Raw genomic sequence first — 17,574 nt, 5'->3', positions numbered from 1 at the left:
TACTCGCACCAGCTACGTTCAGGATGGACCTAGATTGAAAAGCACAGGTTCTCCGTCAGTCTTAGCACCGGTGCTTCTTGTGACCTTTGTCAAGCTCAGCTCTCCAGGCTCTGCTCCACACTTTCTCCATCTGAACTTTGGAAAGCATCGCTTCCTAGTTCTGGATGGTGCTGTACAGTAATGGGCTCGTGCCAGTACCCCAGCACTGATGCCGAAATCCAGTCATGAAAACCATATCTGGCAAAACAAGAAAAGAAACAGACCCACTTCATTAGATAATACTTGATCTGCAGTTTATGTGGAGCGGGTTTGTTCCTTGTGGCACAAATAGTGTGTTATAGTGTGTTTAGAAAAAGGTGGGGGATTGTCTAAAAATAAATTATGTACAGGTTAATATAAATTTCCAAATACAGCAAAAATAACGTTAAGAGAATATGAAGATTGGAAAGTCAAGCTCAAAAAACAGTGAATGCTAGCATAGAGGTGGTGAAATGATGCTTCTAAAAGTGAATTACATTCCTGTCTTTCTGGAATGAGAGATTTCTCTTTCCAGAGATGGATTTCTGTTTGTAAATACTTGTTGTACATGGAACAGAAGTGGTTGTCTTTTGATTTCTTAAATACACTAAGCTTGTTAGCATTTGGGCTACATGGAATTTTAACACTTCCAAATGAAACCTGACAGATTACTAGAGAAGGCTGGAAGGAAAGGCATGCCGTTTACTTTTCTTAGTAAAATGTTTTATGTCCAAAAACAAAGTGCCAAACTTGTTCTATACTGTTTAATTTCAAGGCAAGTTTTTCAGCTTCTTCTGCTCATGAACCTTTATAAGAGGAAAAATAGACAATTCTGCAGTGTATTTTCTAATATAATTTAGTTTCAGTGAGTATATGTATGTGATTTATGCATCAGTTGTTTTATTGATGGATTTTTATTACAACACAAGGGTAGCAATATGTTACTAGTGATCTAGAAGTCAATTTAAATGAAGTCAGTGAATGTCTTAGTATTTAAGCATTGATTCTGGGGTGTGAAGTTTTACTTTGGAGAGTAAGAAAATAAATGAATCATCTAACTGAAAGTGTGTTCATACTAGTAGTTGTTCTTTAAGTAGATAAGTTTCCCTCCATTTTTTAAAAAAATTGAAATAATATTTACAGAGAAATTGAACAGTGTTGCTCCTTCTTTTTTTCATTATTTTGGTAGTGGTATACATATATATATATATGTGTGTGTGTGTGTGTGTGTGTGTATATATATATATATATACACACACATTTTTTCAGATGAGGTTTACTTCCTGTAACCCTGCACGAGCAGGATGATATTTGGGTGCGCTTCTTAATGGGAATTTCAATGTGAACCAGAACCCAAAGACTTGTGATACTTCCAGACATCTCCAACATTGTGTCTAGTGTATGGTCAGCCTTGACTCAGTTTAATTTTTTAGAGACAGTGTAACAGGAAAGTAAGGAAAACAAGCTCAAAGAAGGATTTTCTATCCGTAATGGTTACGCTGTAGGCTCCCCAAATTACAGATTTTTCTGATAGTATGAACTTGTTCTGCTGCTTAATCAGTGGTTTGACAGACCTTCAGGCTGTCAGAGTCCATCTTGCAGCCTTTTTGCCATTTGGGGGCCAAGGGAATTGTTTCACCTTCACCTTCTCCATTAATGCTGTCATAGACCCCTGTTATAGCCCCCCCCCTTAGTTTTCATGATTGTAGGCTGAAGAATTGTAGCTTACCTTAGTTATTCATGTAGCAGGAACCATTCTAACTTATTTTCTTTGTTCTTTGAATACCTTTTAAATTATTCTTTCCCCTTTATAAGATGGGTGAACCAGAAATACCTACTGGGCTTATCAGTGGCATAGTTGTATCTTCTGTTTTCTATTCCTTTGCTAACAATTTTGTTGTTGTTGTTTTTTTTGTTTGTTTGTTTTGACTTGTCAGTATGGAGTATTTTCATAGAACAATAGGAAGGACCTTGCTTCTGAATAGTAAGCTTATAATCTGTATTTTTTTTGTGTAAAGCTAGAATTGATTTCCTTCATTAATTCTCATTCATTGATATTTAATGTCTTTTTTCTTCAAGCCATTCAGTAGCATGAATTTCTTCTGTAGGTCATCCTAATCTGCCCTATGCTTCATTGTCCAGACTATTTGTTGTCATCTGAAACCTGCACTCCTCCATTAGTTACCTTTTTTTTTCAGTGTACTTTACAAATATGTTAAATAGCACAAATCCTAGTGGGGCTACATAGTGAACTTCCTTTCCATGTGCTGGCTGTTACCTCCCTTTGATTACAGTCCTTTAAACAGTATTGTATCCTTTTGTTGCTAGCTTTGCAGTTTTTCTTATTTGTTAATTTGATTATTAAAGAGTCTTTGATGATGGACATATTTTAAAATGACTTTTGCAAGTCTGAGTGGATATTAAATGGATCTCCTGCATCCCCAATACTTGTTGAGACCTTCAGAGAATGCCAGTGTATTTGAGAGAGACCATGTCTCTTCGAAAGGCAGTTTTGACTCTTCCAAATGTTGTATATACTACTGTGCCTTCTAGCACAGCGTATTTTATAGCTTCTATGAACTTGCATGTTATAGAGGTTAATTCTTTTAATACATACACAGATAATACTATTCCATCCAGCTTTTAATGATGTCATTGAGTCGATTGATTGAAAGACAAATTTGCTACTTTGCATAGCAGCTGTTCCATGATAGATCCAGTTCTGTTCCCTCTAGCTGGAGTGTATATTTAGAATTGCATTGATATGACTAGTGTTTCTTCTTTTTAAATTTTAGCTGTCCCTTTTCCACCAACGCATCGCCTGACATCTGAAGAAGTTTTTGACACAGATGGAAAACCCAGGGTTGACATTTTGAAGAACCACTTGATAAAGGAAGGTCGAGTTGATGAAGAAATTGCACTTAGAATCATCAATGAGGGTGCTGCAATATTACGGAGGGAAAAAACTATGATAGAAGTTGAAGCTCCAATCACAGGTAATATTTCTAGATGATTTCACTCATAATTAAATTTGAAAAACGGTCAGATTTTTTCACCAGTAAAGTTTCTCTTAAAAATTGTTAGAATAAAATTTCTCTATAATCTTTTTGAATAATCTTCCACAATTGCATTTGCCTAGCAGTACTCAAATGGTCTGAAAAATTATTTCACTGCGCATTGTTGTGCAAAATGAAAGCGTTAAACCTGTTAGGAAAAAATAGTGTAATCAGTATTATAATGACCAAAGAGAAAGTAGTTACATGCTGGTAGATTAGGGATTTCTAATTCCTGTAATGGTGTAAATGGGAATAAAGATATCTCTCTGGAATAGAAAAGTGAGTTCAGAATTATTATGAAATCTAAATACTTGAAGAGAAGCTAATTGCTGTTGTTTGAAGCAAATACTGTGACCTGGATTTCTGAGTAAAAAACACACCTTATAGTTCCTCTCTAGGTGAGAGTGACGATTGTATGTAAAACAGTTCTTGTGAGGGTAGTAGTTCTGGGAAGTGTTGTAAGATTATTTTGGCATCTTCAACACAACAGGACTAGACCCATTGAGATACAAAACTGCCTTTCAAGGTTTGGGGGAGTATTTTCCTAGTTGGACTAGTTCTGTTTCTGTTTGACCCGGATAATTATAGAATCACAGAAAGATGATATTACTACTTTTATTTATAAATAATCCAGACTTGTAGAAAATATATTATATAAATGTCATTTAAAATAATGCATGTAGATTTGATTTTTGTGTTCAAATTGGATGGTCTTTAGTTTGAATATGTTATATCTTTGAAATGGACCTTTGTAAAATAAGTGTTTCAAAAGCTTATTTTAGGGTATCAGCTTGCGTTAATTTGATAGCATCAGGTAAACAAAAATGTTTAAATAATAAGTCATTATTACTGACATTTTAAAGAAAATTAAACTGTTGAAAAGGTAGAAATAACTAAATGAATGAACTGAGTTTCTTGATGCTCCAGATCATGCTCAAAAGTACAGTATTTTCAGTATGTTTAGAATTTTTATATTTCAGTTCATTCAGTTACTTACCCTGAGTTACTGATGTATTGGAAGCTGAAAAAGGGGGAAAGTTTTTGCAGTGTTAGAGTAGAAACCTTAAGAAAAGTGACACACAAGAGGATGTATTGTATTTGGTCTGATGTTTTATAGGTCACTGTGACAATTGGTTTGCTCCAGGGGAATAACAATCTTTCAAGTGTGCCATATCTGATATTTCTTTGCAAAATTAGAAGGATGTTTTTCCCCCCAAAATTTACTAATAAACACTGAGAAGTTAAAAGAGGCTGTTGGTAATCTGATCAGTGACATTTTGCATCAACAGAAAGCATAGGCTCTTGAATGTCTGTTAATTGTTATCAGCAATACCTTCATGCAGAAACAAGAAAGCAGCTCCTGACTTCCATTGCACTGGAAACTTCTGTGGGAATGAGGAGTTAGGAGCACTTCTCTTCAATGTGATTATTTTTCTAATTGTGAGATGACCTGGCTTTGCTGCATGCTCTTTGAAGTCTTCCCATCTGCTATCTTTGGCACTTCTGCCTTAGGTTGCTGACCACTGATCTTGTCCTGTCTCATATTTTAAAAACACAAGACAAGTCCACTGTTGAAATAGTGAACATGGTTATTTGAAGGAGAAAAGTAACTGAGCAAAGAGAAGATATGATATTAAAAGGTATGTTAGTCTGACTCAGAAACAAAGCCATACTCTCCCTGCTTTTTTCAGTCCCACGTGGACACAGCAAATTGTTGCAAAGCAGAGTCGTAATACCTTTTTCAAATTCATACCAAGGCAAATTCCTGAAGATAGATAAGAGGCTGGGGAGGACAGTAAAGGGCTGCTGACTGACAGCTTTCAAGGCTCTGATGCTCAGTGCGTTAACTGCTTTTGAAGAATATTCTGCAGTCTGCCAGATGCAAATCTGGTTATTATGTGTGTGGTCACAGGTAGTGAGAACAGTATCTTAATGAAAAGCAGACGGTGAAGCTTCAAATCTTTGGTTATTCCTGCTTTCTATATGTTTTTTCTCTTTATTAGAAGTACTTTGTGGCTGTTAACTATAACTTAGTAACTTTTCTGTTAGATTTTTTTTTTAATTAATTTGAACAAAATTTTTGCTTGCAGTGTGTGGTGATATTCATGGCCAGTTCTTTGATCTAATGAAGCTGTTTGAAGTGGGAGGATCACCTGCTAACACAAGATACCTCTTCCTCGGTGACTATGTAGACAGAGGTTATTTTAGTATAGAGGTAACTGAATATATTAATCTGTTTTTTCCTAAATTTTTCTATAAGCACACTTTCATGGAGATTTTCAAATGAAATTTTAGGTCTGGTTTAACATGCGAATGTGTTCTTCCTTGCTGTGCTTTCTCCTAATACCAAGGCCTGCTTACAGGAGGATATTGACCAGCAGTTTGGACTGTCCTTTTGGAGTCATCAGACTTACTCATTTTTCCTCCTATTTCTTTAGCTAGTTTTTTTGTTTGTTTGTTTTGTGTTTTGTTTTTTTAAAGTTGAATTCTATAGCATTATTATACATAATTTTGTTTCTCTGGTAATATGCGGTAAGTTTGGAGAACAGGTGAGTCATGACTGGGAGGTCTTTCTCTTCTTTTATTAAAAATGTTTATCTGTGCAAAGAAGACTCCTTTCACTTATATAATCAAATGTTATTTAATAACTATTAATGTTTTTCTTTACTAAAATTCTGAGGGCCATTACAGATATTCCCTAAGGACGACGTGTATCTGCCATTAATTTTTCAGGTATTTTGAATTCAAATAATTTCTTAATCTTCAGCATTTTTATTAAATATGTTATTTTCTGGAGATATTCACGTGTTCATATCAATTAGTTTCATAGCTATGATTTTTAGACTTTTCTGGAGCTAGAATGGAAGTTTCCTCAGCTTGGGATCTCATCAAAGGTACCAGATCTATTAGAGTGGCTTACCATTTGAAATAATATTTTGCAAGGCATGGTGTATGAGACTTTATATTAAAATCATTCTGTTCTAATAATGTGTGTGTGTATACTGTGAAGGACATGCACAGTGCGCTTTGGGATTCTTAGGGATAGTAGACAACCAGAAGATAGAGCAAGAATGATAGCCTCAGAATGTCATTTGTAAGGAAAAATTACAGCAGACATTCCCTATTTATTCATTTGATCCTCATGGCCTGTTCTTGATGATTGCAAAGAATATAATTGTCCTTGAAAAGGACATTTGCATAGCAACAATGAACTATAGCAACAATGCAACAACTTTTCAGTCATTATAGTTAGGAAAAACTTCTAAGCAATGGATGTGCTTGAATATTTCAATAAGAATAGTCTCACTTTTTTTTTTCCTTCACATGTTCATAATTTAATTTTTAATATAATATTTGGGATGCTAAATACAGTTACGGAATACATAAAGATACGCTAAATATACTATTGAAAACCCCTCCAAGGTTCTTAAAATGCTTGTCTCTCTTCATTGGGGTAATCTGTGTCTCTTGCCCAAAGTGACTATTGGAACATCGGTAAAGTACATGGCAGATTATCTGAATGAAGTTGAAATGCTGTAAGTACACAGAGGTTGGCATGTGCTTTGTGAGCCTGTTGAGAAATTAAAAAATAGTATGCTAAAATGCCCTTTGCCTCCAACTTTTTGCTTAAAAAAAAATAAAAAAATCCTAGGTAACTTTTTGCTTGTTCATCTTTAACATTTATGAAATGTGAGTTAACCTCCAGGTTAAGTCTGGGAGTGTTCACATATGGTCACTTCAAAATCTCTTTTAGTCCTTGGAAATATATTATACTTTTGGTAAAATATTTGACTTTTCACAGAACAGAGAGGGTGAAATCTTAAAATGTACAAAAACTGAAATTTGATTTTTTCACTAATAAATTCTTTAATCAGGCTGTTCTGAAACGACTTTAATTGCATTGATATTTTAGTAGTAAATAATTCCCAGTTAAACAAAAAAACTTCTAGTGGGAAAGATCACTTCATGTTTCCATGGTTCTATAAGACAAATTGCTGGGATCGAGATGAAGGTCTTCACATAAGTATGCAAGCTCTTTTTTTTCTGCACTGAAAGTAATGGAAGATAAAGAACTCTGACATTAGTCTGTATGTAGTAATAAAAGAGAAATATGCTGGTACAGGAACAGTTCAAAAATGTTCTTTGTTTACTTAGTAGGTATCATGCTTGAGAATATGGTAAATTTCAGCAATTTAATTAAATGTAGTATTTGTTTATTGAAAGGAAGGAACTGCTTTTACACTCTTGTATTACAAGTCTTTAAGGTTGCCAATATTTATAATTTTTTCATACAAACTGACTCAAAACAGTTCACAATTGTGGAATTTGCCAAATCAATTTGCATATTCATCTGATGATAAGCAGTCATTTTATCACAAACTGATTATGCTTGCTGCTGGGAAATGGTTTTAAAGAGTCTTGGAATTTGCAATATATCAAGATATTTTGCAGTTACAAACGCATTGGGGAAAAAATGGGTATGGTTAGCAAAATAATTAATTTGTATATTTTTACTAAGATAAAAAATCAGTAATAGTTAATCTAAACTTCTCAATAGAAGTCGTTGTCGTATTTCTCTATATGTATGTATTGTTTTTAAAGTGTTCCTTTGTTTTCTTTCTTCCTTCACGAACTCATTGTACTATGCAAAAAAAGTTTGAAGAATGATACCTTCAGGGTTCTTGTATTGGTTAACAATATGATAGTAATAACTTGTAGGTGACTTTGACATGGTCCAGAACTACTGGGATTTTAATTTTTCTGTGCTCAGTTAAAAATACAAGAATCAAGTTTGAAGATAAGAAATACATTTTGAGTGTTTAGGAATGACTGTGGAAACAAGCTCTAAACTTCAAAAATTGTGCATGTTTCACAACTGTTTGCTACTAATGTTGCAATGATAACAATATATGGAAACTTACTATACTACTTTGAATTTGCTGCTTGATCAGTGAATGAACAAGCAGCTTTCCAAGTTCTGGGAGGTGGGGGAGATCAACTCTGTCCATTCCTAGCTAAAAACACCCTAGCATGATGTATTGTTGTCTTGTGCATTGGTTCTTAGGAAGGGTGATAATTTGTACAACTCGGGTCCAAAACCGGTGTGTTGACTCAGGGGAGTAGTGTTGTATTTCAGAATGGCACATTAAGCTGTACTTACATTTGAAGCTGTTAACATTCTTACTCAAAGTTTCTGAGTAATAATAATTTTTAAAGTGTAATTTACTGTGTATCTTTGTTTTTCAACAGTGTGTGCTGTACTTATGGGTCCTGAAAATTCTCTATCCAAGCACATTATTTCTTTTGAGAGGCAATCATGAATGCAGACACCTAACGGAGTATTTTACCTTTAAGCAAGAATGTAAGTACTGTCTAAGAATGTAAGATTAGCTTACCTGAAAGCTACTGATCTCTGGTCTCTCATTTTGCTTGAGAGATGTTTGTTAGTTTAATCAAATTTTTGCAAACCACTGACTTATGTAGAATTGCTTGCAGTTAAGTAAGGCATTGGAGTGCAAGTATGAGAAGGCTTGTATTTGTAAAGATACATTATGGAGTAAATTTTGATGCAACCTGTTATTAAAATCCTGGAGAGAAGTAGGTTATTTTTTATCTTGGCTATAACCAGGAGCACGAAGTAAGTTGCTGTCCAGTATTGTGGAGCTAGCAAGAAAAATAACCCTGCTGCTGAATATTTTTTCCATTTGAGAATTGATTTTAGCTGTTCTTCTAAAATAACTCTTTTGGTGATGCAAGCTGCTCCTCCTTTTTGAGGTTTGTTTAAGTATCAATCCATTGATAAATAGGTCATTTGGCCTGGTAAAACTCTTTTCAGAGAAGGTAGAAGTGATATAATAAGATGTATAAGCAGTTCTTAGCTTTTCACTGTAAATGACAAGTCACAAACTTCTCAATAGTATTTTATATTAAAGTATGCTATGTAATTGTATAATCTAAAATAATTTTTTTTAAACAAAAATAGTTTCTCCATACTTGCAGTAACAGAAGAGGAAATAAAAAAAAAAAAAGTTTTTGTTCTGGAAGAGAATGTCTAAGAAATGTGCTTGCTATTGTGGTGTTTAGGAACATGCATTTAAACTTAAAAAATATTTGTTTGTTTTAGTATATTTTAAGTACTCATTTTATGAGGTTGGCTCTTATATTTATCATCTACTAGATTACTTTTTCCATGGAACATGGAAATGAACATGGAATTCTTAACATTTTACATTTTCTTTCCTGCAGGTAAAATAAAGTACTCAGAAAGAGTCTATGATGCTTGTATGGAAGCTTTTGATTGTCTCCCCCTTGCTGCTCTTCTAAATCAACAGTTTCTTTGTGTTCATGGTGGACTTTCACCAGAAATTAATACGCTAGATGACATTAGGAGAGTGAGTATTTTGTGTACTTGAAAATAAGTGGAAATACAGATATTTATGATGATATACAATTCATGTATGTGAAATTGTCAACGCATTGCTTTCTTTTCTTGTCTGTTTTGAAAATGTAAATCAGGATCGGAAATTGAGACCAAGAGTTTTTTAAGTATGATCCTGCTTAGCCTATCTGGCACATTTTTCATTAGTTGATCTCAATAGGGACAGCTTGGACTGTTACAAAACACACAAAAAAAAAAACCTCAAAAATTCCAGAGTCTCTTGAGATCTGTAGTGCATGTAAAGAGCTTTATATCCAATCTAAATAGTGTTTTTATTTCTTTCTAGATGAGAACTAGACTTCTGATGACTTTCAGAACTAAACTCATAGAAGTTGTAGTCTTGAAATTGTTTGGTATATCAAACATCATATTTCATTTGTTTCTTTGAAAACAGTTTTGTTTTGCTTTTACTCTTTTGAACAAAAGGATTTTTCTCTTTTTATGAAAGTATGAAATTGCAATATTTACTAGAAAGTCAGATTGCTATTTAAAATGGTAAATTTGGCAGGCAATTAATTAACGGTTGTCGAATATTTTACATTGTGGTAAATGTGCTGATTATATCTCATAAATAATAATAATATATCACAAATAATAAGAATGAAAACAGGTTTTAAAAAAATGAACAATGGAAACACTGAATAGTTTAATAGTTTTTAATTTAAAGCGAAGAAAGTTAGTGATGAAATAAGGTACCCATTTCTAATAAATTGGTTTCAGCTTGCATGGAGTATTAATGTCAAGTGAAGATTGTATTGGATGAGAATTTTCAAGTTCAATTGCTTTCGTTTTTGTATACTCCTTTTTGACTTACTGTAGTTAACTCAGCTGGCATCTTGAATAAAGGACACAGCTTTTCTTCCAGGAGAGAGTACAGATTTTTTTAAATTTTGGAAAGCTGGCATACAGCCTGACAGGAGTGATGTTTTATTATATCGGATCTTATTTTCAAAATTTGGATTATTCAACAGTGGATAAAAAAAGATAACCAGTTGTTTGAGGACTGGAAATAAAACTGCTTGAGCAGAATCCCCGCCTTCCCTAGGTCATTCCTGCTAATATCTTTGGAGGTCAGGTACTAGAGATGAGGGATGGGAGAAAAGAGTGCCTCAACTTATGTTGGATCAGCTGCATGAGTGAGTTTTGTTTTCTTCCACAATTCCTGGTGTGCCTTTAGTCATGACATATTTTCTAGTTTCCTAAATTCTAGGAGGAACTGTTGGATACCGGACAGGTTCTACTGAAAACAGAACTTCTGAAGAGACCAAGAAAACAACAAAAAAACTCTTTTGTCAGGCTTTTTGGACAGGCAGGTCTTATAAAACTTAAGATGTGCACCTCTTCTGTAAAGACCCAGCTGCTCTGAAATCTTTATCAGTTGTACTGATATGCCCCAAATATGCCATTGCTACTTGGTCAGAAAATGTGATAATATCTGTAATGGCTCTGTAGTCATTCCTGTACTGCTTCACTAAACAAAGAAAAATAAGAAAATTGTACCTTCTTCATTAAAGATGCAAAAGGAAGAAGACAGTAGTTTATTGTTTTATGTGTAATAGTAAAGTTTGCTTTAGAACATCTGTGGGTATTCTGGTTTTAGATATTTAGAGCATGACCTGTAGTTAAGAAGTCTTGGTATAATAATACTTTCCCATAAGATGACTTTTTCCCCTCATATTGGAATTTCTTCTATAATTTAATGAAGGAAATTGTTTTTAGTATATATGCAATATCTGAAAAATACAGAGAAAAAAAGGGCTATTGTGTTGCATTGTGTTCACAGAAGTTGGTTTTAGAAGCATATAAAAGCAGAACCTTTTGAAGTGCGTGTCCAGGCTACAGTACACGACATTCTATCACTTTCAATGGTTTGTTCTGTTGTAGATGTGAATTCACAGTTCTTTTGCTTCATGAAATGAATTTTGGTACAAGAGACGGAGGCTATAAATAAAATAAAGGGTTGAAATTCTGAAAGTATTCCCTAACGGGAAATCTAATGGCTGCATTTGGCATAGAATTGATTAAGTTTTATGGCCTCAGTAAGATTAATAGTTTTATGTTTATGATGAACTTAAATGAAACTACTATTAAAAATAATCATAAGCCTTTTCATGTGCTACTTATAGAAGATTTTACATAAAAAATGAGTTACAAAGTTCCTTTTGGCAAGTTGTGGAAGTTAAAATAGCTGTATTATTTTCAGAATAGGGGGAAGTATTTACAGAGTTCTTCTAAAGGGAAGCACGTAAGTTTGGAATCAGGTTTCAGTTTGCTGAATGAGTGTAACAAGCAAACTGTCCTGCAGCTGATAAACTATTTTTGTAGACTTGAATAGGACATGAAATACGATTTTTGAAACTAAAGCAGCAAGCGTAACTTTATGCTTCTGTTATTTTCTTTGGAATTATTTAATTATCTGTGGCTGATCTTAATCGTTTTGGCAAGGTATCTGGGAGTCTTGCCTGCTGTTACTCCTCTTTTACTTAAGAGTGTACAAATAACAATGCTGCTATAGCATTAGAGAGGTTTCTTACCAAGTCAGAATTTTCAAAAGCTGAAAGACAAAACAGTCTGAGTGTTAGAGAAACTTGTAATTTTGGATAAGCGTTTTTCTGTTTTTCCTATTTTTTGTTCGTTCCGTGAGAGGTGTGAATGTATCCTTTGTATTTTGCTCCATGCATTCTCAGATCAAGACCATTCCTGTTAGGATTAGTGACAGCTAAAGTGTAGTTGATAGCAGATTAAAATATGAACAGTTGGTTCTAAGAAAACTTTGGAATTATAGGTGAGGGTGGAAAAAAAAAAGAAGTTTATATGCATATGGAACAAGGTATGTGGAGGCCTATTTCAAAAAAGATCCAAATGTCAGAGAAAAGGGAAAAGTATATACCTAATTTAGTTTTGTAGTATATAAATATTGATGGCTCCTTTTATTTTTTCTGTCTTCATTTATTGTATTTTGTGTTTTCTTAGAAGTTTCTCTACTACTTGTGCTCCATTTTCTTTTTTTACTTCTCCCTTTCCTCAGAATTACAGGCTGTCCAGTTGTATCTAATTTTAAATTCAACAGTTTTTTTTGTACTGACTTGGACCATTTCAGAGGCTGGAATGTCAACGTATTTCACTTAGAAATCTTACACAGCCAAGCAGAATGATGTGTGAAGAAAATGGTAGAAAAAGAGGAAGAATATTTACAAGCTCAGTGGTGTAAATGGGAAGATGTACTGAAGCAATTTGCATTTTCGAGGCAATATTAACATGTACAGAGATCTGTATGCATTGTGCAGAGAGAAGTGAGAAGGCGAAGCGAGTACATTGTGCCATTCTGAGGAGGCCTTAGCACTTCTCACATTACAGATGAAAAGAAACATGGTCAGAGCTTTCTGGAAAGTAGCACAAATGAAACAAAGTCTGAAAAAACACTTTATAGAGCCACATCCAGTAGGATTGTGATTTATTTTTTTTTAGTCTCAAGTCTTGCAACTAACCAAGTTTCAAAGTGTCAAGTAAACTTAATTAAAAGGTAATTCGGTAGCGTTGGCCTGTACTTTTACAGGCTCTAGGTTACATTAAGATGAGTTACAAGCTTGTGTGTTTGTGTGTGTGTGTGTATATACATATATATGAAAATCTGCGTTGTATATTGCTTCTGATGAAAATCATGTTTATAAATGTAAGACAATGTTATTAGAACTGTTCCTGGGGCTTTTTTTGTTGTTTTTTAAAGAATCATCTGGTAACTCTTGGAAAAAGCAGTAGTCATGGGTTGGCAGCAGTTTCAGGAGCTGCATTAGAACTTGGCATACAATGATATTGTAAATTTATTTAAATTAAATAGGTGATGTGAAATGCTCGTTTTGTATCTAGGAAAACACCATACACTTGTAATACAAGTGTGATGTGTGAAATGACTTCTGTAAACAACCAAGAGAATTGTATACTATTGTAAGCCTTCTGGTTTATTAGCAGAAGTCCTTAATAAGGACAGCTCTCCTCTGCAAACACGTGTAGACTTCATCATCTGGCATAAGAAGGGAAATCAGCTTTAAGCAGCATAGGAGTCAACTCAAAAAAAAAATAATCTGTATAGATGCATTTTTTTTTCTAGATGAAGTCTTATGTCAGTATTGACATTCAGAAAGGTGATAAAACTACATGAATGAAATTATTATTTTTGCTGGCATACTCTTATTTCCAGTAGAGGACAGCTGTCATAGTAGATATGACAGTGAAGCCTAACCAGCAAGATTGCTGCAAGTGCTTCTTATTTCCAAGAAACTGCAGGTTTGTGAAACTTGCAGTAATCTGATTTTTATCCTCTGAAGTTCATTTACACAAACGTTATGATTGTGTTGGTAGAGTGTCTCTTTCAGAGGCATTACCGTCAATTTAGAGATTCTCTTTAGTTGATTTCATTTACACTGCCAAGACTACTGCTGAAACAGAATTCCATGAATCTTGACTCTAAGACTAATGATTGATATGAAAATGTCCAGATAAGGTTATCGGGTCTCTTAAAGAAGAGAGGCAAAGAGATTTTATTTTATTTTTTCCCTCTGATTGACAACAGATGGTCATTCTTTTGTTTAGTTCTTGTTGTGGCAGTAAGGCTTGATCAGTAAAGTGCCTTGAAATTTATGGGTGCAGTCCTAGGAATCTCTTTATAATCCCTTACTTCTTTTCTGTGGTATTCTGAAATTTTCTTTTCTTTAGTAATGTCTGTCTGCCACTCTTTACTGGCCTTCACATGATTTTTAGGGCTTTTAATATGTGATAGTTATCAGGAAAATTAGGTTAATTAAAACCTGTCTGTATCTTCAAGTATATGAAACTTCTCTGAAGGTCTTCTGCTTCAAAATTAAAGTATTTTAAATTTTCTATTCCTTAATATATCTCCAAGGTTTTGCTATTCCTTAATTTGAGCATTCATGTGGAGGTATGGTGCACTTCAGTATAGTAGCCTTGACTTCATAGTCCTAGTAAATTAATTTAGACTTAATTATTTTACAGTGTGCATTAAAAAATGCTACCCATTTCTGTTTTAACACCAGATACAGAGATTGTTATTCTTGAATAAAATTGTGTCATTCTCAGTTAACTTAATCTTGCTTAGAAATACGTTAAGCTAATTTATATTGAGATTCTGCTTTGCTGTAGTCACAACATATGCAGAAATAGTTAATCATTAACAAGTGTTTTGAATTGACTTGTTCTTTGTTAACTTTATTGCTGTCCACGCTTAGAGAAACCTTAACCTGATTATTCTGATTCGATATATGCAATCTGGGTTGAATAGAAGTGACATTTCCTTAAATTTTGAAATGTCTTGGGAAATATGCCAGTTTTTAGATTGTGTAGTGAAGGAGACGCTGATTTGATGTGTATGTAAGTATATTTATTTTTTACAAGCTGACCTCCTTACTTCAAGAAATGTCTACATTATTGTTTCAAATGCTAAGAAAAAGTAGCTTGGGAGAGGTGCGTTGCTTGCAGCAGTGAAAACTTTTTATTTATAATGTCTTCCTCTATCCATTCGGCCAAAGCCGTAAGGAAAATCCTTGAAGAAAAACTCAAGAAAATTTCTTAGAAATGCTTTCTAGACTTTCAGCCTTCTATGTTGCAGGAAACATCACGAAGCACAGAATTGAATCTTCCTTATTTGAATGCTTCTGTTAGCTTCTAGACACAAATTTATTGCTGGAGGTTTAGAAACTTGATGGTTTAATCTACAGAAATTCAGGTACTTGCAGAAGTTGATGGACTGATCTCTTCAATCTGGAAGGAGTATTCCATGCCGGGTTTATCATCCAGTGTGGGAAATGTAAAACCACTGGACTTTTAATATTGAATAAATTCCAACAACAACTTCAGTTAATACCTGCCTTGCCATTATCTGGCAGGAATTTGTAAAGATCTGGACCTTTCCACTTATGTTACAGGTGGCAGCCTCGGGAGCTCTGATTTTCCAGGGCATGAGAGAGCTTGGCACTACTGCTGGTTCCATATTTGAATGGATTCCTATGGACCGTTAGACTCAAATTCACCAGGTGCTCACCAAACCTCCCTTCGAACCTGTCATGAAGAGTTAAGTGTTCTCTAGTACCATCAAAGTCATCTTCTTTGGTATGGGAGGTAAAGTGAGATAAATGCACTGTCCATCAAAGAACCGTTCCTACATTTCTTGGATAAAATCATCTTGTGAACAAACTCCAGCTACATAAAGATCAAATAAGCTTTACATTGAAACTGGGAAATCTCATTTCTGGGACGTCAGAGATTGATTGAATGGTACTTAAACAGGGTATTTTCCTTTTACGTTAACAAATGTGCTGTCCTCCTTACCTCTGGCTCTTTTCACTGTGGTTACTAGCAATGTTACAGGCTGCTAGAGCAAGCGTTTCCAAGTGGAAATCTGTAAAGAAGCAGCTAGAGGGAAGAAAAGCAAACAAACTAAGTCTCTCCCAAAATGCTTATGGCCCATTACACCAGGGCTATATTTGAGAAATAAAGCCTGTATGAAAGAAGTCTAAGATGGCTATGCTAGTCATCTCTTCATTGCATTGTTGAACGATCCACGATGGAGATGGCTGTTTCAGGGGTTTGGTTTGGGTTTGATTTTTTTGGATATATTTACTTTATTCTAGTCTATGCTAATTATTCATGCTTTTCTTTTACCATTCTTGTTTTCTGTACTGTTTCTCTTTGCTAATTCCTCATAGTGTCTCCAGATTGGTAGATATGGCATGTGCATGAAAAAGGACCATCTAGTTTCTTGTCCGTAACTTGACTTTATATTACACATATCCATCAGTCTGGAATTTCTCTCTTTTCTCCTTACAACTAATAAATCTTACTGCTCTTAACAGGTTTGTTTTTTTTGGCATGCCTCTGCCTTATTTCTTGACGAGGAGAGGAAAAAATATACAGAACCTTTCTCTTTGATATGGTTGGGTTTTATTCTGTAAATGCTTGGTATTGATGGATATGTAGTCTAACAAATGTGTAAAACTTACAGATTTAATATTTAAAGAATTTTTATGCTCTTGCTTTTTCTCAAACAGTTAGATAGATTCAAAGAGCCTCCAGCATTTGGACCAATGTGTGACTTACTGTGGTCAGATCCTTCAGAAGATTTTGGAAATGAAAGTTCACCAGAGCACTTCAGTCACAATACAGTCAGAGGATGCTCATACTTTTATAGGTGAGAGTATGCTAGGATCTATTTAATATGTTTGTGCTAAGTCTTCCTGCATATTTTATAGAGGGTTTCTTTTACTCACAGTTGTTTTCATTTCACAGCTATCCAGCAGTTTGTGAATTTTTGCAAAATAATAATTTGTTGTCAATCATTAGAGCACATGAAGCACAAGATGCAGGGTAAGTACATTCCTTCAACAAATTATTCACAGTGTAAAATATAAAAAGAATCGCTTATTGCTGTAAGATGTAAAATAATCTGTTTGGTTTTACAGTTATAGAATGTACAGGAAAAGTCAAACTACAGGGTTCCCATCATTAATAACAATTTTTTCAGCACCTAATTACCTTGATGTCTACAATAATAAAGGTAAGAACTTGTAATTAATATCTGTATGCAATGCTGTAATAAAAATGTGTTGTTAAAATAAAAATGTCTTACTACATAAGTCATCTAATGTCAACATTTTTCTGCCAGTTAAGAAATTAAAGGACCAAAAAATCCTGAATGAAAGTTGTGTTGTGAAGTAACACACATGACATAAATTACAGTCTCATGTAAGAGTACCTTGGAGCTGAAATGTGGGCAGAAGTTTCTGTTGTAAAAATTGTTGTTATTTAATACTTACGAACGCATCACCTGGTGTTTTCCAGTCAGGCAAGGCTTTGCAGTGCTGTGAGTTTTCACTCCTCTGGTTGTCTTTAGTTTGTGAACTAAAGTAAGGAAGGGAGGAGGCATTGGTAAGTAGCCTATGCATGAGGTAGTTCGTGTTGTGTATCATGGCATCTGAGAGTCTTTAATTATGGACAGAAGAAATTACATGTGGATGAAATCCAGGAAAGTCAATTGTGGTAGGTACCTTG

General features: G+C 34.3%; 1 protein-coding gene across 7 annotated transcripts in view; it reads left to right on the top strand.

Moving 5' to 3' along the window:
* Positions 1 to 17,574, top strand: part of PPP3CB (protein phosphatase 3 catalytic subunit beta) — a 52,243-nt gene that overhangs the window by 10,095 nt on the left and 24,574 nt on the right. For 6 of the 7 annotated variants that reach the window (XR_005821729.1, XM_040564348.1, XM_040564345.1 and 3 more), the window contains exons 2-8: positions 2,814 to 3,014; positions 5,165 to 5,289; positions 8,325 to 8,436; positions 9,321 to 9,466; positions 16,575 to 16,714; positions 16,813 to 16,890; positions 16,986 to 17,080. Coding sequence is in view for 6 of the 7 variants with exons in the window: in XM_040564348.1 (XP_040420282.1) it covers positions 2,814 to 3,014; positions 5,165 to 5,289; positions 8,325 to 8,436; positions 9,321 to 9,466; positions 16,575 to 16,714; positions 16,813 to 16,890; positions 16,986 to 17,080 (897 nt within the window). In the remaining variant the exon portion in view is untranslated. Of the gene's footprint in view, positions 1 to 2,813; positions 3,015 to 4,586; positions 4,715 to 5,164; positions 5,290 to 8,324; positions 8,437 to 9,320; positions 9,467 to 16,574; positions 16,715 to 16,812; positions 16,891 to 16,985; positions 17,081 to 17,574 lie in introns of those variants that run through there. The other variant, XM_040564349.1, reaches the window with a different exon arrangement.

This window comes from Cygnus olor, chromosome 7, assembly GCF_009769625.2.
Source record: "Cygnus olor isolate bCygOlo1 chromosome 7, bCygOlo1.pri.v2, whole genome shotgun sequence".
NCBI lineage: Eukaryota > Metazoa > Chordata > Aves > Anseriformes > Anatidae > Cygnus > Cygnus olor.
Note: the sequence above shows the minus strand (reverse complement) of the source record. Positions and strands in the feature narration are given on the sequence as shown.